Below are 19,907 nucleotides of genomic sequence, written 5' to 3'. Positions count from 1 at the left end.
TGGGGCGGGGCAGGGCAGGGAGGTCGGAGACCTTCAGCTTCCTCCTCTTTAAAAAGGGGACAATGGGAGGGCAGTGGACAGCTGTGAGGTCTAAACGAGCTGCTGATGGGAAGCGCCTGGCACAGGGCCTGCAGCACTGCTGATGCTCAGAAAAGTGCTGATTAAATAAAAAGAGGAAATGGGGGATTGAACTGGCATCTGCAAGAGTCCAGGGGTCATGGGTCTCGGGGGGTCTGGGCCCAGGTCAGATGACCCTCTGGGGTCCTTTCTGTGCCCCTTGAAGCAACTTTTGTAGCCTGGGGAGCATGGGGTGGGGAGATAGTTACTGTCCTTGACCCTCCACTGCCAGACCTACTGGCTTTTAGGACAGTTACCAAACTGCCCTGAGCCCCCTCCAGGGCTCCCTCAGCCCAGGGGGACCTCAAGAAGCTATCCCAGGACCCACCTGAGAAGGCTGTGGGCCGAATCGCCATCCGCCGCATGGTACTGCCCGACCACATGGGCTCCAAGGAGGCAGAGGAACCTGCAACTAAGGGATGGAGGGTGAGAGCCCTGCTGGCATGTGATCCTTGCCTCCTCAGGCCCCCCTGCCCACCACTGTAGCCCCAGCAGGGACCCCTACTGCCCTCAGCGTAGGACACAGAGGCCCAGAGGAGAGGCAATGTATCTGGGTCAAACAGCATGAACTGGGCTGAGCTAGAGCAAGGCTGGCCACCTGATAGGGCTGGAAAGAGGGGCTGGCAATGGGGCGGGGGCCATAGATGAGGCTGAGGACTTCCCCAACGACCCCAGCCAGCCTCATGGGCTAAGAGGTTAGCGCTCAGACAAGCCTGGGTCCGAGCCCTGACACTTACTGTCCTGCAGGACTTGTCCTCTCTGGACTTATTTTCCCATCTGTAAAATGGGATTCTAAGGCCTCTAAACCTCCCAGGCTGGGGTGAGGCCTGAGGTCGGCCATGAATGCAAAGGGCCCACTGTGCACACACAGGGACTGGCACACACAGTAGGTGCTCAATAAATGGCCGCCGTGACTGTCGCCATCCACACTCTTGCTGCCTGGCTTGGTAAGAGGAGACTGAAGTGGATCAGCCCTGGTTTTAAATGAAAACCAGAGGGAGGCTGGCTGCCTGGGAGGGCAAGGGGAGCCAGTTCCAGGGCCAACCCCTGCTGCCACCCCTACCGGAGGAGGACACCCCTCACCCTCCCCAGCCGCCCTGGCTGGTCTGGCTTTGGGGGACTGGTTTTCTCCACAGCTGGAGGGATGGACTGGCCAAACCAGGGGCGGGGGCATAGCTGGAGAGGCTGTGGAGCCAGCACTGGCAACTGCCCCCCTCAGCCCCCCAGGCCTTCCTTTTAAGGCCACGAAATGTTGTCTGGGAGGAGACAAGACCCAAATAAGGCACGGGCCTGGCAGCTCGGAGCGGGGCTGTGGGTTGATGCAGGGAGCGAGAGGCGCCGGGAACTCAAACCAGACGGGTCCCTCTGGCCAGCCCCCAGCGGAGGCTGCCAGGCCCTGCTCTGGGTCCCATTGTGGGGCCTTCACTCGTGCTGAGCCTGCATCCCCAGCATACCCTCCTCAAGGGCCTGTGACTTGCCCAGGCACAGGGGGCTAATCTCACCCAGGATGGAGGAAGGTGGGTTGCCAGCCCAGGACTGGGGCCGGCACTGGGGACTCCCTGGGGAGGGGAGACATCACTGTGAACCATGCTCATGTGAAGGACCTTGCATAGCCTGGCTCAATCCTACAAGGAAGGTGATAATCAGAACAGACAACTCTTGTTTAGCATTTACCCTGGCCCTGGCACCATCTAAGCACTTCACATACATAGTCTTAACTGTGAGTGGGTGCTAGTATCACCTCCAATTCACCTCCACTTTCCAGGTAGGGAAACTGAGGCACAGGGCAGCTCTGTGCTACCTCTTCTCTGTCGCCCATGCTCAGATAAAGGTGGATGAGAGAATGAAGCTCAGCTCCACTTCCCCGCTAGGAGGAAATGAGGCAGAGAAGAGAGGCAACTCGGCATCAGTTGTCCACGGGACGGTCCCAAGCCTGGATTTGAACCCAGGTCTGCCTGATTCCCGGGCCAGATTTCTTTTTTTGGTTGGTGGAGGTGGGGGGCACCTGGCAGGGAGGCTCAATGTTCAGCAGGAGTGCTGGTGCCTGAGAAGAACGGCCTCACCAAGCCCTCTTCATGCTTTCTGCTTCCAGGTGGAGATGTGATATCATTTTAGTACTCTTTTCGAGAAGTTGACCAAAAGAAGCGGCCATCTCTCGCAACCTGGGGATGTTTGAGTTTCCTCTGTGATGAAGCTTTGGCTGCTCCCCCCACCTGCTTCTGCCCTCCCCTCTACTCTGCTGTTGTTTTCTTTTTTTTTTCCCATTGCATTATCTACCTTCTAGCGTGTTATTAACTGCTCCAGTTTCCCAGGCCACTGCCTGTCATCTGGCCTCCTGGCTGAAACATCAGCCCCACTAGGGCAGGGACCTTGTCTGTTTTGTGCTTGGCCTATAAAAGTGCCCAGCACCCAGTAGGACCTCATGGGCCTCATGTATAAAACTTCTTTTTTTTTTGAGACGGAGTCTCGCTCTGTCACCCAGACTGGAGTGCAGTGGTGCAATCTCGGCTCACTGCAACCTCCGCCTCCTGGGTTCAAGCGATTCTCCTTCCTCAGCCTCCAGAGTAGTTGGGACAACAGGAGCGTGCCACCATGCCCAGCTAATTTTTGTATTTTTAGTAGAGGTGGGGTTTCACCGTATTAGCCAGGATGGTCTCCATCTCCCGACCTCGTGATCCACCCGCCTTGGCCTCCCAAAGTGCTGGGATTATAGGCATAAGCCACTGCGCCCGGCCATGTATAAAACTTTTGTTGATGAATACATGAATCACCAACTGAAAATAAATTTTGAGCAAGCAAACCAAATATAAGGCAGAAACAACTGTCTTGAAAGTCAACATAGGCCAGGCACAGTGGCTCACGCCTGTAATCCCAGCACTTTGGGAAGCCGAGGCGGGTGGATCACCTGAAGTCAGGAGTCCGAGACCAGCCTGGCCAACATGGCGAAACCCTGTCTCTACTAAAAATACAAAAATTAGCTGGGGGTGGTGGTGCGTGCCTGTAATCCCAGCTACTTGGGAGGCTGAGGCAGGAGAATCGCTTGAACCTGGGAGCGGAGGTTGCAGTGAGCTGAAATTGCACCACTGCACTCCAGCCTGGGTGACAAAGTGAGACTCCTCAAAAAAAAAAAAAAAAAAAAAAAGGCAGCATAAATGGGCCAGGCGCAGTGGCTCACACCTGTAATCCCAGCACTTTGGGAGGCTGAAGTGGGCAGATTGCTTGAGCCCAGGAGTTTGACACCAGCCTGGGTAACATGGCAAAACTCTGTCTCTACAAAAAATTTAAAAATTAGCTGGGTGTGGTGGTGCATGCCTGTAGTCCCAGCTACGTGGGAGACTGATGTGGCAGGATAGCTTGAACTTGGAAGGTCGAGGTTGCAGTGAGCTGTGATTGTGCCACTGCACTGAAAGAGTGAGACCCTATCTAAAAAAAATAATAAAATCAGCATAAATGTTTTATTGTCACACTAGAGTGTCCCTGAGTTATTAATCTGTAAACTTGTGGTTGGAAATTCTTTTTCAACCAGTTTGTTTTCAATGTTTCTCCAGGGGCCAGAAAGAATTAGGAAAACAAATAAAAACATGGTCTGACCAGCAGCATAGACATCAAATACTCAAAGTAATTGCAAATTTAAATTAAAAAAAGAAAAGAGTTTAAAGAAATAACAAAACTGTTCAAAAGCCCAGAAAATTTTGGCTTTGGATTCAAGATTCACAAAAAGTTATCCAAAAACTCCCCCAAAATTCTGAGAAATGGACAGAAACATTTTAAGGGATGTAGCAGGTTGTAAAACCTGCTGTAGCACACAAAATTCCAGTAAGGAAGAAGCCACAGGTTGTGGGGAGATCTGCTGTTGGACAAAAATGTCATATCCTGGCCGGGCGTTGGGGCTCACTCCTGTAATCCCAGCACTTTGGGAGGCCGAGGTGAGCAGATCATGAGGTCAGGAGATCGAGACCATCCTGGCTAACATGGTGAAACCCCATCTCTACTAAAAATACAAAAAATTAGCCAGGTGTGGTGGCAGACGACTGTAGTCCCAGCTACGCGGGAGGCTGAGGCAGGAGAATGGTGTGAACCCAGGAGACGGAGCTTGCAGTGAGCTGAGATCGCACCACTGCACTCCAGCCTGGGCGACAGAGCAAGATTCCTTCTCAAAAACACAGAACAAAACAAAATGTCATATCCCTCCCATTGGTGTTTGGTCAAAGGCCCTGAAACAGGCCCCCATGAGCTGAGACCCTCCTCACCTCAGCCTGGTGGTTCCTACTGAAGGGCTCCTCCCTAGCCTCAACCTTGTCCTCTCAGGGGGGCCCTGAAGGCTGGTCCCAGGACCACAAACCCCAGCTCCACTCTGGGAGCCTGACTGTGGGCCACTTCCCACCATCTGGGAGGTCCTCACATGTCCTACCCACACACACACACACACACACACACACACACACACACACACACACACACCATCTGGGAGGTCCTCACATGCCCTACACACACACACACACACACACACACCATCTGGGAGGTCCTCACATGCCCTACACACACACACACACACACGTTCCCACCCCATGCCCTCCCCTAATCTCTACAGCTGCTGCACCCATGTCACCTCCTCCAGGAAGCCTTCCCAAACAGGCCAGTACACCTCCCAGTGTCAAAGCCCCTTCGAAGCTCATCACTCCCTGTCTTGACCTCCACATCTTGACCTCCACACGGCCAGTGCTGCCTGTAGTTTCTAGCCCTGGGCCCCATAAGCAGCTCTTCTTCCCTCTGCCCAGTGCCAGGCCTGAGCTAAGAAGCTTTGTGCCCCTTCTCAGGACCCTCATGACACCTCATGACACAGAACACTGAGGTCCAGAGAGGAGAGGCTTCCGCTCTGTCCTTGCAGTGGGACGAGGGGGGCTGGGATTCCAATCTTGCCCTAAATTGGGGATTAGACATGTGAAAAGTTGGGGATTCGGGGTGTGAAAAGCTGGGGGTATCCCTGGAATCCACCTTCATGACATTCTCTCCCTGGAGAGGAGCCAAAGGAAGGGCTTCCTCGTTCACAACCGACCCCCGAGATCTGCTCTGCTCGGTTTAGTAACCACAGGCCATAGGGAGGCAGCCTTCCCAGCCCCAGTCCAGGTCTCCTGCAAGGAATTTACTTTGCAAATGTAAATATTTGCTTCCAGTGACCAGAGCCAGGGGTTAGGGTCAGAGCTGGGGCTGGGAGCTCCAAAAACTCTCCAGCCCAATCAGGAGCCTCCAGGAAGGCTTAGTCTATGTCCGGCCTGGCCTCCTCTTCAGGGTAGGCAAAGTTCCTATTCAATTCCTGTGCACTCACTTTATACGTGGCCCGTGCCAGGCACTGGGGATGTGGGAGTAATGGTGGCAGGATGGGGGTCAACCTAGCCAGGTGGGAGCACCCAGTGGGTTGCAGGCAGAGCAGCGACTTGCCGGCCACTGCCAAGGCCATGTATGGGAGACAAAGCCAGTGTGGGCAGGGGGTTCAAACAGAAGAAGGAGGGTGAGGTTCAGGGGATGCAGGCAGGGGCTGAGAGAGTGGAGGAGGCAGCCATGTTGGCTGGGCGTGCAGGATGGGCTGGCAGGAGGTGGGGGTTGCTGGGACTTCCAGGAGTGGGGGTGGCTGGGTGGTGGATGTAGGTGGATTTGCAATGTTTAGCCCTCGGATTCTGAATCTGCAAAGTAAAGCTCAGACTTAGCACCATACCTGGAACCTGGTTAAGATGAAAGAGATGAGTGTGGAAAGCGCCCAGCCCTGGATGGTAGAAGGGACCAAGGAGCCCAGGAAGGGCCTGGGCTAGAATCTCAGTCTGTTTTTAGGCTATTTTAAAATTTTATTTTTAGAGACAGGATCTTGCTCTGTCACCTAAGCTGGAGTGCAGTGGCAGGATCACAGCTCACTGCAGACTTGAACTCCTGGGCTCAAGCAACCCTCCTGCCTCAGCCTCCTGAGTAGCCAGGACTACAGGTGTGCACCACCATGCCCAGCTAATTTTTTAACCTTTTTTTTTGAGATAGGGTCTTGCTATGTTGCCCAGGCTAGGCTTGAACTTCTGGCCTCAAGCAATCCTCCTGCCTTGGCCTCCCAAAGTGCTTGGATTACAGGTGTGAGCTGCTGTGCCTGGCCTGTTCTTAGGCTATTTTGTGGTCGACCTCGGGCAAGTGTCCCCTCTCTGGTTCCTCTTCTTGGAAGACAAGGGCTGTGAGGAACCATGGACGGGGAAGGAATATGTATGCTGGGGACAATGGGACCTATGAGGGGGAAGCAGAGGCAGCCCAGCTCCAGGGGGCCCATGGGGAGGGGAGGGGAGGGAGCCCCGGCCTCTCTATCTTTCTATCTAGGAGGAGCTGGGGCTGAGACTGGCTTCTGCCAGCCTTACAGCATCCCAGCTGTCTGAACACACTCCCGGGGACATCCTCAGCCAGCACTGCTGCAGGGGAAAGACCCCTGACTGCAGTCAGACTGACCGGGTTTGAGCTCGGCTCCTCAGCTCACAGGCTGCTCCCCTGGACAAGGCATTCCCCTCTCTGAGCCTCAGTTTCTGCATCTGGGCCTTCTGTACCATGACTTGATGGCTCCTGCAGGGGGTAAGCCTTGCAGCGCCCAGCACGGAGGACGGTGGCAGCTTTCTTTCCCCTTGTCCTGATTATTGCAGGAGGATCTGGGGCAGGGGGATGCCACAGAACTCAGGTCGGCACCCTGGGGAGAAACCTGGCGACAATACTTGCTTGCTGTGTGACCTTATGTGAGACCCACGCCCTCTCTGAGCTTCACTTTCATCATCCGGACAGTGGGGCTGATCTGTCTGCAGGAAGCCTCAAGAGGCAGAGTGACATGGGGTTTACTGCAGCAGCCCCACTGTCAGCAGAGCCCACTGGCCCAGGCACTCAGGGGGTCAGGCCCAGGCCCAGAAAAGGTGATTGTGGGGCTCGGCCCCCCCTCCTGACATGGCCCTGGCATTGTGCCCACCCCTCCCTGGCCCACTTGGTGCATTCTGGCCTTGGTTCTTCCTCACCCATTGTTTCTGATAAGCCCTATTGTTTCTGATGAGAGGCAGCCAGGTGACCCCTTCCCCACCTCCTGAGGCCTGGGGGCACAGAAGCTTGCTCAGACAGGTCCCAATCCTGGCTCTCACCTGCCGAGTGACCTCAGGCCAGTCCCATCACCTCTCTGAGCCTCAGTTTCTCCATCTGTAAAATGCAGCCCATTCTAGCCCCTTCTCCACAGGTTGCCATGGACACCAAATGAGACAATCCTCATTCGTCACAAAGTGAACATCCCCATTCTGCAGAAAACCAGGGCCCAGTGCCGTGAAGTCCTTCACTAGAGCCCACCAGCCTCACAGAGACTCAAGGTCCGTTTCTTGAGCAGCTGACTGTGAAGTGGGGTCTCAGAGGTGGGAGGCAGGGCTGTGTCTGCCAGGTCGCCACAGAATCCCCAGCATGGGGTAGGCGGTGGGGGAGCAGGATGGGAGAGGAAGACATTTGTGGAGCATCTACCATGAGCCAAGCATGAGTGCTACTTCTTCATGCTGGGTGACTTCCAGATAAAGCCAAGGTTCAGAGAGGAGAAGTGACTTGCCCCAAGTCACACAGCAGAGTGCAGCTGATTTAGGGCTGGATTCCAGAATGGCAGGTGTTCCCTCTCCTCCTTTGGCCCACCCCAGGCTGCCCTGGGTCCTGTTGGCCCTGGTGATGCAGCTCTATGGCTCGAGGGTCAAGAGACAGCACTGGGCAGGTGACAAGAGTGGGCACCAGCAGGAGAAGCAGCTTGGGAGCCCAGCCTGAACCCAACTGTGGGAGGAAGGGCAGAGACCAGGGTCCCCTGGCAATGTCCCTATGCCTCTCTGCTCCCCATTCCTAGGACCCCAGCAGAGTTTTCTAGAATAGTGGATGCATCCACTCACCCACCTCCCTTTCCTCCATAGGCTCCAACATTTCATCCTAGCAATACCCAGGGAGGCAGACTCTTATCATCCTGCCCATTTCCCGGGTGAGGACACTGAGGCTGAATGTGGACGAGCCGGGGCTGCTGCAGGCACACACAGCAGCTTGGTGCCTTTTAGTGATGGTGCCTTTCCCTCCGAGTGGGCAGGAGAAGAATGCTGCCTGGAGTGCAGCACCCCCAAGCCCAGGGCCCTTGCACAATGACTTGCACAAGCACGGGAAGTCCCCGGCCCAAGGCCATGCAGCTGGTGTGTGGCAGAGCTGGCCCAGCCTAGGAAGCCTCAGATATCCCATATCCACGCTGGGACCTGAAGGCCCCACAGAGGGAGCTGGCCTGGCTCCATTGCCTGGCTCATGCCCCTGCCTTAGCATCAGCAGAGCCCCCAGCCCTTGGCCTGGCTCCTAGACTCACGGCCTCCAGCAGCTAGATTCAAGGGCACGGGTGCTGTCCCCACCTGTCCTCTCCCTCACCCGCTCCTTGAAGTCCCCAGAGACCAGGAAGGTCTGCCCTTGGGAGGGGAGCCAGGGACAGAATGGCCTTTGTCTGGGGAGGCCCTGCCTGGGCCCAGGTGGCCCCCATGCCCTGGGGATTCGGCCCTCCCCTCCACAGCTCCTCTGTGGTCTCCTTGGCAGCCGCCCCTCCTGGCTGGCTCTCCTGCCCCTCGGCCCCACCTGCCTTCCCCTCTCCCTTCCACCAGCGACAAGAGGGTGCTGTTCCTGGCTCCCCTTCAAACGTCTGTCCACCCGCTCCAGCCTCCCACACTGGCCCTTGTGGCTGCCTCTCCGCAGGTGTGTTTGGCATGGGGTGTCTCAGCTCTCCCTCTAGCCACCCGGTTTCTCCCCGGCTTCACTGGGTACTCCTCTACCCCATGTCAGAACCTGCCAGACCCCTCCCCACTGCGTGGTGAGTTCTGAACCCCATCCCCATGGCTGTGTGCCTCTGGGCACTCCACTCCACCTCACTGGGCCTCAGTCACCCTATCTGTGAACTGGGCTGTTGAGGGTCCCCGGGAGGTGAAGTGTGCAAATCTCCCAAGAAACACCTGTGAGCCGTGGCTTCTGGAAGCACCATGTTCCTTTGAGTCAGAGGCTACATTTTCGCACATTTGTGTTTCCGGAATTGGGGTACATCCTGAGACTGATGTTCACGTTCATGTGCTGCTGTGGGGGCCCTGAATGCTTCTGTCCCTTGAGCTGTCTCTGGGCCTGGTTCTCAGGATGGTTCTGGGCCAGCCCATCCTCTTTAGTGCCATGCTTGGAAACACAGCTCTTGGTGTCCAAAAATCTGCTGCTCATGGGTTCAGCCAGGCAGTGAGGATGGGAGAGGCCTGGGCTGCTCAGCAGAGGGGCAGGTGCCTGGAGGAGAGGAGAGGGTTCTGCAGGGGAGAGTGTGGCCAGGCTCCTGGGAGGCCCAGGCTGCCTCCTCTGTGCCCCTGCAGGGTGCTCAGCCCTGAGCCACCCAGAGGTACACACAGTGAAGCCAGGTGGGGTGAGAGAAGTCCCTAAGCCTGGGACATGCTCTGCACACAAGGGCCCAGCCGAGCCCTCCCATCCCTGGAGCCCAGGGGTGGGGGGCGGGGAGTGCAGCCTGGCAGACAGACAGAGGTGTGTGCCCCTCCCCTTCCTGAGCCTCGGTTTCCTCATCTGCAGGATAGGTAAAACCATTTTTACCTCTCTGACCCATGAACTGACTAAAATGGTTCTTTGCTTCTCTGTAATGTCTGTTATCATGTCATACAGAAATGTCTGGATGGGTTTTCCCCGAGTGTGGAGGAAAGACTTAGGATGGCATGACTTAAAATGTGAGCTATGCAGCATATATAAAATTCTTCTGGGGGTCCTGAGAGTCTCCCAAGAGGCAAGCGGTCACCGTGGGGGGCAGGGGGGACAACAAGCACTGACTGTGTCTGAGCCAGGCTCTGTGCAGCTGGCCCCAGCAGGCATGGTACTGTGCATGACTCTCTTAACAGTTCACGGCTCCATGCACCTGCAGAGAGGCACCTGGCCTGCTGTCGCAGGGCTCCGGGAGCCGGCCGGGCAGTCCTACCTTCCTCGCAGCTCACTCCTGAGTGCCCAGGGCAGCACCTCCACTCACGGGCGGTCACTATCTTGTACATCACCTTGTATGTGGGTCTCACCACAGTTCTGTAGCTGAAAGAGTCCCCAGGTGGCCCAGCTGAGACAGGGTCCTCCACGACCTCTCCCACTGCCCTGGACACCCATGGGGACAAACCTAGAGCTTCCAGGATCCTCTGCTGCCTCCAGGTCCCTTTGGAGGCTCTCTCCTGCATTTTGGGATTCAGCCCTTCCATCCCCGCACCACCTTGCCACAGGGATTGGAGATTGGATACCAGCTGGACAAGAAGACCCTGCAGGCTGGGCTGGCCTGAGCCCAGCAGTGAATACTCACTGAGTAAAGGAATGCAGGCAAATGGTGTATCCATCCCTCAGGAAGCCCTCCAGGGTGCTTCAACAGCACAGGGGATAGGCTGAGAATGGTGTCGGCTGATGCTACCTTTGCTCCGCCCACCCTGGGGTCCAGTCTTCCCCCACACTCCCCATGCAGTCCCCCAACCAGGCCTTTGCCCAAACTGTGCCTCCACCTGGAATGCCATCAGTTCCTTCTCCACCTCATTTACCTGCTCCCCGGACAGCTCATGGGCCAGGGGCAGTTCTGCAGCACTCGTTGAAGGTAGGTGCCATTCTGCACATGGCATGAGATGGTGCGGGTCACCACATAGGAGCACCAGTTCCTGAAACAGACCCAAAGAGAGGAAACTCAGGTACCACACAGGGTCCCCTGCTGGGGACTCCAGGAGGATGGGTGAGGACGTCCGTGTTCTCTTCAAGAGCCCTGAATCCCCAGGCGGCGAGAAGCCCTGAGCTTGCAAAGTCATTTGGGCCCAAATGGCTGGTGGGAGTCCCTGTGGCTGAGGGGTGAATGTCATGGCCCTAGGGGTGGGGCTGTGCAGAGAGTTCTCAGTAGGTCTTGAGGAATGAATGGCAGGGGAAAGATGGAAGCGGGCCATCTTCCCCTGAGCTCTCGCTCCCCAACTTCTCTCCTCTCCAACTTTGACCCATCCAGGCCATCATCACTGCCTGGCTCTTGCCTGGACAACTACAGTGAGTGGCCTCTCCATCTGCCCCTCGGTCCCTCCCTAGAGGCAGTGTCACAGAATGGAAACCTGCCTACATCCTTGCCTTGCCTACCCAACTCCCCAACCCTCAGGATCTCCTGTACCCACACCTGCCCCAGGCCTTTGCTGGTGCTGTGCCCTCTGCCTGGAGTACCCTTCCTCCGCTTCTCCCCGTGGCGCCTCCTACCTTCAAAGCCCGGATGTGACATGGCCTATTCCCTCCATCCTTTCCCATCTCCACCCTGACCCGAGCAGTTCTGATGGTGCCCTGCCCTGGGTCCCGCAGCATCTGCACACCTGTCACGCTGAATTAAGCTGCCAATTTGTGCCTGCCTCCTCCGCCAGCATGCAAGAGGAGAGGCCCTGTCTCACTCATTCCCATGTCCCCTCCGCGGGATGGCTGGGATGTGTAATCAATGCCCCAAGCCCAGAGGACTGAGTTCTCCAAACACCAACTAATAATCGGAGTGCACTGCACATATTGAGCACTCATTATATGCTAAGGGTATTTACACTATCCTCTGATGGTGAGGAAGGTACCCCCACCCTGTTTTTACAGAGGGGAAACTGAGGCTTGGGGAGGTGAAGACAACTGCTTATGTCACAGCTGGTGCGTGGAGAAGCCAGATTTGAACCCAGCAATGTGGATGGCCTAGCCCAGCCTCTGACGCCATCCCAGAGCCTCAGCTCCCGTCTTCTCCTCATCTCCTTGAGCCACGGTCTGTGGCTCTGTAAACGCCCCGGCCTGGGAACCTGCTGACCCCAGGCTTGAGGGCAGGAAGAAAGTCTGGGAGGGGTGGGGGACCCAGGCTGAGAAGGGTCACCTGAAACCATCCCTCCTTCCCCCGCCCCTGCAAAAAGCACAGGGCCCGTGACCCTGTGCAGGGCTGAGGGCTGCTGAGCACCTGGAATGTCCCGGCCTTCACAGAGACTCCCATGCGGACCACAGTGCAGCCCCCACTCGCTGCAGCCCTGCCCCCACCCCAGACCACCAGAAGGAGAAACTCCTGGGCCAGGACCAGGCAACTAACTCAATTTAGGGCCCTGTGGAATTCCCTTCATCTTTCTGTGCCACACCAGAATCAGTGCTGGAAGAGGAAACAACCTAGGTACAGCCCTGGAGGTGGGAAGGCTGGGAGAAGGGATGGTTCAGTTTGGCCCATGAAGCAGGAGAAGCTCAACAGAGCCTTCAGCCAGCCATCCCATGCAGAGGTGACAGGTGCCTGCCATGGCACCATCAGAAATGGCACAAAACTGGGAACAGCCTAAACAGCTATGGAGCCACCGGACATGGGAAACCAGATGCTGTGACAAAGCCCGAGGTCTCTGCGTGCTGACCTGAGACCCAGCTATCACACCTAGTTACGGGGAGGAAAAAAGCAGACAAAGACCAATGGATATACAGTGATTGCATTTCTATTACATTAAGAGAGAGACAGAACGTCAACTATTTCTATATGCGTGCACATGTACAGATATGTGCATAAAAAGTGAGAAAAAAATGACACTTTTCTCAAACTGCCATGTCTGGGAGCAAGGAGGGCTTTCCATCTCCTCCGTCTACTACACGAACAGTAGCTATGTTTATCATGCTTGCTGCACGCCAGGAGCTGTGCCCAGAGCCGTCCACGTGTTTGCTCAGTTAAATTCTCACACTCTATTAAAAAGACACTTCAGTCTGGGCACAGTGGCTCATGCCTGTAATCCCACCACTTTGGCAGGCCGAGATGGGTGGATCACCTGAGGTCAGGAGTTCAAGACCAGCCTGGGCAACATGGAGAAACCCTGTCTCTACTAAAAATACAAAAAATTAGCCAGGTGTGATGGTGGGAGCCTGTAATCCCAGCTACTCAGGAGGCTGAGGCAGGAGAATTGCTTGAATCTGGGAGGCGGAGGTGGCAGTGAGCTGAGATCGCACCATTGCATTCCAGCCTGGGCAACAGAGTGAGACTCCGTATCAAAAAAAAAAAAAAAGCCACTTTACAGATGGGAAGACTGAGACTCCGGGGTCCAGGACGTGCCCCAGGCACCCATGATAGGCGGCACAGTCAGGGTTGGAACTCAAGTCCCTCTGGCTCCAGAGCTTGCACTCTCAACCCTAGGCTGGAAATGTTTCTCCTAATGAGTAGGTGAAGATTTCAGCCCTTTTGGAGGCTGAGGCAAGGAGGATTGCTTGAGGCCAAGAGTTCAAGACCAGCCTGGGCAACATGGTGAGAACCCCATCTCTATAAAAAAATTTTTTTTAATTAAAAAAAAAAAGGTCGGGTGCAGTGGCTTACGCCTGTAATCCCAGCACTTTGGCACGCCAAGGCAGGTGGATCACTTGAAGATCAGGAGTTCGAGACCAGCCTGGGCAACAAGGCAAAACCTCGTCTCTACTAAAAATACAAAAATTAGCTGGGCGTGGTGGTGTGCGCCTGTAATCCCAGCTACTTAGGAGGCTGAAGCAGGAGAATTGTTTGAACCTGGGAGGCAGAGGTTGCAGTGAGCCCAGATCGTGCCACTGCACTCCAGCCTGGGCAGCAGAGCGAAACTCTGTCTCAAAACAAAAAAAAACCAAAGGTGTGGTTTTGAACCTGTTAGGGTTGAATATGGAGAGTGGGGGCATAAGCCCCTTTAGAAAATTGCGGTGAATCGTGGCTCCTCTCCAGAAATATGCATAAAACTTGGTGTACAGGTTAAGGGGGTTCACAGGCTCCTTGGAGCCTACGTGACACTCACCAGGCTGGCCCAGGGGCTTCATGAGTGAAGGAGGGAGGGAGGAAGAGGACAATCTGGGCAGAGGACAGTCGGAAGCTCTGGAGACAGGAAAGGGGCCCTGGACACAGAATGAATACACTATGCCAGTGAGCAGATGCTCGCAAACACACAGTGCCTGCACACGCAAATGCACGCACACACATGCACACACAGGCACACAGGGGCAAATATGCATGGCAGTGAGCACATACACACAGACACACACAGGCATATGTACACACAATGCATGGACACACGTGTTCATGCATATGCACACAGATCCACACAAACACACAGACAGATACACGCACACACATGCACACACAGGCACACAGGGCAAATACGCACTGCAGTGAGCACGTGCACACACACATAGGCATATGTACACACAACGCATGGACACACGGGCCTCCGTGTGCACACACAGATCCACATAAACACAGAGCTACATACATGCACACAAACGCACACAGACAGGCTAAGGCAAATCCAGCAGGACACTTAACCACAGAAATGACCGTCCTCCCTGCACACAAGTCCATACCTGCAGATACAGGACTCTGTGCCCTCACACATTCACATACACACACTCATCGCCTCTGTCACATGGACATAGACAGACCAAAGCAGGCCCAGAGGGGCACACAGTCACAGTCAAACCTTCTCCCTGCAAATGCGTTCACACTTGCACACACACTGACACACCTGCACATGCACACACACACGCATGCCCTCTCGCATGGACGCATATAGGCCGAAGCTGTGATCTCTGGGCATGTCCACACACGGCCCCACAGTGCTCTCATTCATGTACACCCATGCACACGCAGGCACATGTGTACACACACACACACTTCTCACATGTACACAAACAGGTGAAGGCAGGCCCAGCAGGGTACTGTTGGCCATCTTCTCACACACATCTATACAGGCACACACAGAGCCATCTGCCCTCACACACACACACGTGGACAACAGCCCTCACATGCCCAGCCCCCAGACTAGGCCGGGAGAGGTGGGCCTGTGATGGTCCACAATGGCCAGAGCTGTCCTTCTTTTTACCAGGGAGGAGCTAGAGAAAAAAAACAGTATTTTTCCTTCTTCTTCCTGAATTAAAATCTCTACCATTGGTGCTTGCCTGTAGTCACAGCTACTTGGGAGGCTGAGGTGAGAGGATCATTTCAGCTCAGGAGTTTGAGGCTGTAATGAGCTATATTCACGCCACTGCACTACAGCCTGGGCAATAGAGTGACACCTTGTCTCTTAAAAAAAATTGTTGGCCGGGCGCAGTGGCTCAAGCCTGTAATCGCAACACTTTGGGAGGCTGAGGCAGGTGGATCACCTGAGGTCGGGAGTTCGAGACCAGCCTGACTAACATGGAGAAACCCCATCTCTACTAAAAATACAAAATTAGCCAGGCATGGTGGTGCATGCCTGTAATACCAGGCAGGAGAATCGCTTAAACCCAGGAGGCAGAGATTGCGGTGAGCCAAGATCGCGCCATTGCACTCCAGCCTGGGCAACAGGAGCAAAACTCCGTCTCAAAAAAAAAAAAAAAAAAAATTTGCCATGTGGGTCCCTGCCTGGTTGCCATAATCTGGACTGTGCTTGAATCCTCTCCTTAGGAGACATGGAGCTGGTGGCCGGCTAGCCAGACCTTTTGGACAGGAGAGGACACTCATGCCAGGTGGAGTTCAAGTTTAGTCCCTTGCCCCCTCCACCTGGTGATCACTAATAATTACCCCATCCCCCACCTTGAGGACCCCAGCCCCAGGACTCCTAGCATCAGCCTGAGCTCCTCCACAGGGTCCCAGCCTGGCCCTGCCACCCTCCTGCACCTCTATCCACCTTCCAGGGGTAGCAGGAGGCTCTTTCTAAAGTGTAGACCTAATGTTGCCACCACCCACTGTGGAGTCCGCAGCCCACCATGACTCCCTATAGCCCCGCAAGCGCTGCCCTTCACTTTTTATTCTGCTCACCTCTCCTGCACACTCATGCAGCCCCTTCTCCCACCTCTGATCTTAGCATATGAAGATCCCTCTGCCTGGAAAGCCCCTCCCTCTTGCTCCAGCCAACTCTTATTCATCCTTTGGGTCTCAGCCCTCAGGCCCAGGTAGGGGTTGGGCATCACCCATTAGCCACTCACAATAGCCCTGGGCTTTACTCACTCACGCAGGTGCTGGAGGAGGGCATGAGCTGGGACCAAGTTTGTGTAGGGCTCAGCCTGAGGACGCTCAGTGATGTTTGTTGAATGACTGAATGATGGAGAACAGGCAGCAGCTCCGGCCAGAGGAGCTGGGACCCGAGGTTTCCACAGATGAAGGGACCCATCCCCATGTGCTCCATCCCTGCAGCCCCTGGGGGCTTCCTTCCCTGGGGTGTGGTCATTGATAAGCTGCCCAAGAGCTGGATGAGGCTGGGCAGTGGGGTTGGTGAGGGCAGGGGCTGGGAAGAGGCGGCACTTCCCTCCTGGGCCCAACACTTCTGCCCACTCAGCACTTCCAGGCCCCCAGAGGCCTCCAGGAGGGGAGAAACAGGCCAGACCAGCTCAGCCTGGCACCGGCCACTCCCACAAAGGCCCCTCACCTACACCCACACTCCACCCCCTGCCACGAGGGGCCCAGGGGACTTTGTCTCTGTAGGGCCCAGGGCTGCGATCCGGAACAGTGATAGGGGCTAATTGCAGGAGGCAGCCAAGCGGGCCCGGGGCCAAGGGCTGTGATGAAAAGGAGAAGAAAGAAAGGACCGGGCGGGCAGGGGTGGTATGATGAGAGCCAGAGCCCCGCAGTAGGGGCGAAGTTCCAGTCCTGGCTCTGCTGCTTCCTACATCGGTGACCTTGGACAAGGCCCTGACCCTCTCTGGACCTCATTTTGTCCATCTGCAAATGGGGACAGCAGAATTTCCTCCAGTGGGGGAAGCTTCACTCAAATCCCTTAGCACAGCGCTAACAGCTATTGTTCATTCCTGTTCTGGGACTGAGGGGCTCAGGCCCAGACATGGGCCCCACACCCAGCGGCTTGGTCCAGGGGCTTCCCTGGGGATTGGGGACACCAGCACAGTACCTTCTTCACAAGGTCTTCCCCTTGGAATAGGGATTATCAGGTTCTGCATTTTACAGAGGGGGAAACAGGTTCCAAGAGAAAGCACCTACCCAGGTCACCCCTGTGGGCATCAGCTGGGATTGGAGCCCCCTAGACAGAGGCTGGGGCAGATCCCCTCCATTTTAGAGCCCTCCATTCTCCCTGATCCTAGGATTTGCCGGAAGGAAGCCGGTGCTGCAGGGGCGAGAGATCTGGGCTGGTGAAGGCTTGAACCCTCAGCTGAAACGCTGAGATGAGTGGTTAAAGGAAGCGGACTCCAGGCTTAGAAGGACCTCAGCGGGGCAGGAAGCAGCCCCAGGGGCAGGGGCAAGCCAAGGCAGCTCTGCACAGCCCTTGGGCACCCTGGTTCCGGGGGTCTCCAAGTGTCACCACATTCCTGGGGCAAGGGGCGGCCCCCTGGATGCCTTCCCAGGCCACCCCTCCCCAGGACAAAGCCTCTTTTCTGCGTCTGGTCCCTTGGCTGCCAAGGGGTGCCTGGGGTGCTGGGGTGTGGGTGGCAGGAAGGCTGACAGGGCATGACATCCCCATGCTGTCTCCAGCAACGTGGGGATGGGGCCACAAGTGGAGGTCCTGGTAGCCCACAGACTCCTCAAGCTCCAGGTCCCTACCCCCATGTGACATGATTGATAGCAGGAACCACTGCAGGTGAGGCCCGGTGCTCACGGTCCTTCCCACGAGGAAAGAAGGAAACTGAGAGCAAAACTGAGACCCATGGCCAGGAAGTGACCCACTTGAGGTCACACATTAAGCCTGTAAGAGCAAGGAATTCTGTCTCCATTCTGTCCAAGGCTGGAGCCCCTAACTCCTAATCATGACTGCAAACCTTTCCTGGTGCCCCCAAGCTGACAACCTCTTTCCCTCTTCCAGGAAGGCTGCTGGGGAGAAAAAGCCACTGGATTTGGAAATTGACTGGTCTGGACTGAGGTGCCACTTGTCCTCTGTAGGCCTCAGCCTCCGTATCTGTACAATGGGTGCAATAGTGTTGCCCACAGGGTTTTTGGGATGCTCAGGCTACTGTGATAGGCTTCTGTCAACACATGGAGTGACAGTCCCCAGTGACCACCAGTTACCTGGTTATAGCCATCATCCTGCTCCCACCCAGGAGACCCTGGGAGGTGTGGAGCCCAGGCTGGGAAGCCCTGCCTTGAACTGGCTGCAGGGCGGTCTGGGCCTTAAGCTGTCGCCACCATCATCCTGAGCCTAACAGTGGGATTTCTGAGTTCATAGTCTCTGTCCTCTTAGCATCTGGGATCCTGGCGGCTCACATCCATGCTCTGGGCAGGTCATGTTCCCTCTCTGAGCCTCATCTTCCTCCTCTATGAAACAGAATCATAAAGAGCATACCTCCAAGCAGCTGGGAGGATTCTGGAGCTGATGAATGCAGGTAACGGGGCCGACTCAGGCTAACTGTTGTCTGCACACAATAGGTGGTGGCTGTAACATCTGCCACACGTCCACCCCTGTCTCAGACAACTGCTCTTCTGGCCTCTGATGCTTCAACCACCTCCGTCCTCCAGCCCTGCCCATGTCAACTGCTCTTGCTAGCCCAGCAGGGGCATGCTGGCCCCTGACCACTGGGAAAGGAGAATTTCTGAAAAGAATTAAAGAATTGAGGCCGTAGGGGGTGGGGGCCGCGCAGGCCTTTGAATGGGATGAAAAGGCCTGGAGAGGCCTGGCTACTCCACATTGTCTGCCTTGGACAACGGCGGCTGGCCTTTAGGAGGGGACCCTGGCTGGGGCTGCAGCCAGGACAGAGGCCAGGGCAGGTTCAAACACTGTCATCAAGGATAGAAGGGCAGATTTGCAACCTAGCTCTTCAGTGAATAGCCCATGAGGCTAAAAGATGATGCCAATTCCCTAGGGTCTCAGTTTGCTTAACCGTTGAATGGGGACAGTTTTCCCTACCTCATTCGGTCCTTCAAGGATTGATGAGGACACTATATATAATAATGGGCCCCACCATGTCAGGTTCTGGGAGCTCCTCCGTAAAGGCCAGCAGGGAGGAGGTTCCCCGCCGCTAGGAGAGCAGAAGGAAGACTGTGCTCCCTCTTTTCTCTGTCCAAAATGCCAGGTCCCTGGGGTATCTCCGACACTGACCCACTGGGCTGTGAGACTCCACCCCAGTCCCTCCTCCGAGGGAGATAAATAGCCTGGGTACAAAACAAACAAACAAAAAACAAAACAAAACAAAAAAACAGGAACAGGGAAAAGGGGAGAGAGGGTCCGAGAAGAGTCGGCTAGGGGGTGTCATAGGCCTTTCCCAAGTGCAGGGGGAGGGGCCCTAGGGACAGGGGAACAGAAGGGCCAGGGCTTCGCCCTAGTTGCGCCCTTTCCCCCTCCTCTCGAGCTCCTGGGTTGAAAGGGAGGGAGTAGGGGAGGCAGCCAGCTCCGACACATGGAGTAGGGGACCCCGCACTCGCGGGAGCCTCAGCCGGACCGCGGGATGGCCGTGTCCCTGCCCTCACCCGGGCTGGGGACTGGATCGCCCTCCAATCCCAGCCCTTCCTGGAGGTGGGGGCGTGTGCGCGCCGGGACCCTCGGCCAGCGGGGTGCAAAGGCGCCGGGAGCTCTTACCTGCGTCCGGAGAACGGAGCTGCCCCGATGCTCCACGCAGCGCCGCCTCCCGGGAGCAGGAGCCCGAGGCAGAGCAGCGCCCAAGCCCGCGGGCCGCCCATGCTGCACCAGGCGCCCTCCGCGCGCGGCCCCTCGCGGTCGCCGCCCCCAGCCTGTCCTCCCCGCCTGCCTGCCCGCGCCGCCAGCCGCCCCGGACGCGCGGAGCCCCGTTTCCAGCTCCGCGGCCGGAGGGCGGGCAGGAGGCGGGCGGGCGGGGGCGGGGGCGCGCGCTCCCGGCCTCGCCCG

General features: G+C 56.3%; 1 protein-coding gene across 11 annotated transcripts in view; it reads right to left on the bottom strand.

The window, feature by feature from the left end:
* Nucleotides 1–19,904, bottom strand: part of EMID1 (EMI domain containing 1) — a 53,828-nt gene extending 33,924 nt beyond the window's left edge. For 10 of the 11 annotated variants that reach the window (XR_010155924.1, XR_010155926.1, XR_010155925.1 and 7 more), the window contains exons 1-4: nt 19,623–19,863; nt 10,710–10,823; nt 10,118–10,221; nt 446–529 (exon numbers count right to left, since the gene is read on the bottom strand). Coding sequence is in view for 8 of the 11 variants with exons in the window: in XM_063807659.1 (XP_063663729.1) it covers nt 446–529; nt 10,118–10,221; nt 10,710–10,823; nt 19,623–19,723 (403 nt within the window). In the remaining 3 variants the exon portion in view is untranslated. Of the gene's footprint in view, nt 1–445; nt 530–10,117; nt 10,222–10,709; nt 10,824–19,622 lie in introns of all 11 variants that reach the window. The other variant, XM_009438091.5, reaches the window with a different exon arrangement.
* Nucleotides 19,905–19,907: the final 3 nt, after the last annotated feature.

The sequence above is a fragment of the Pan troglodytes genome, chromosome 23 (assembly GCF_028858775.2).
Source record: "Pan troglodytes isolate AG18354 chromosome 23, NHGRI_mPanTro3-v2.0_pri, whole genome shotgun sequence".
Taxonomy (NCBI): Eukaryota; Metazoa; Chordata; class Mammalia; order Primates; family Hominidae; genus Pan; species Pan troglodytes.
The sequence above is the reverse complement of the archived record's forward strand: the minus strand, read 5'-3'. Positions and strand labels throughout refer to the sequence as shown.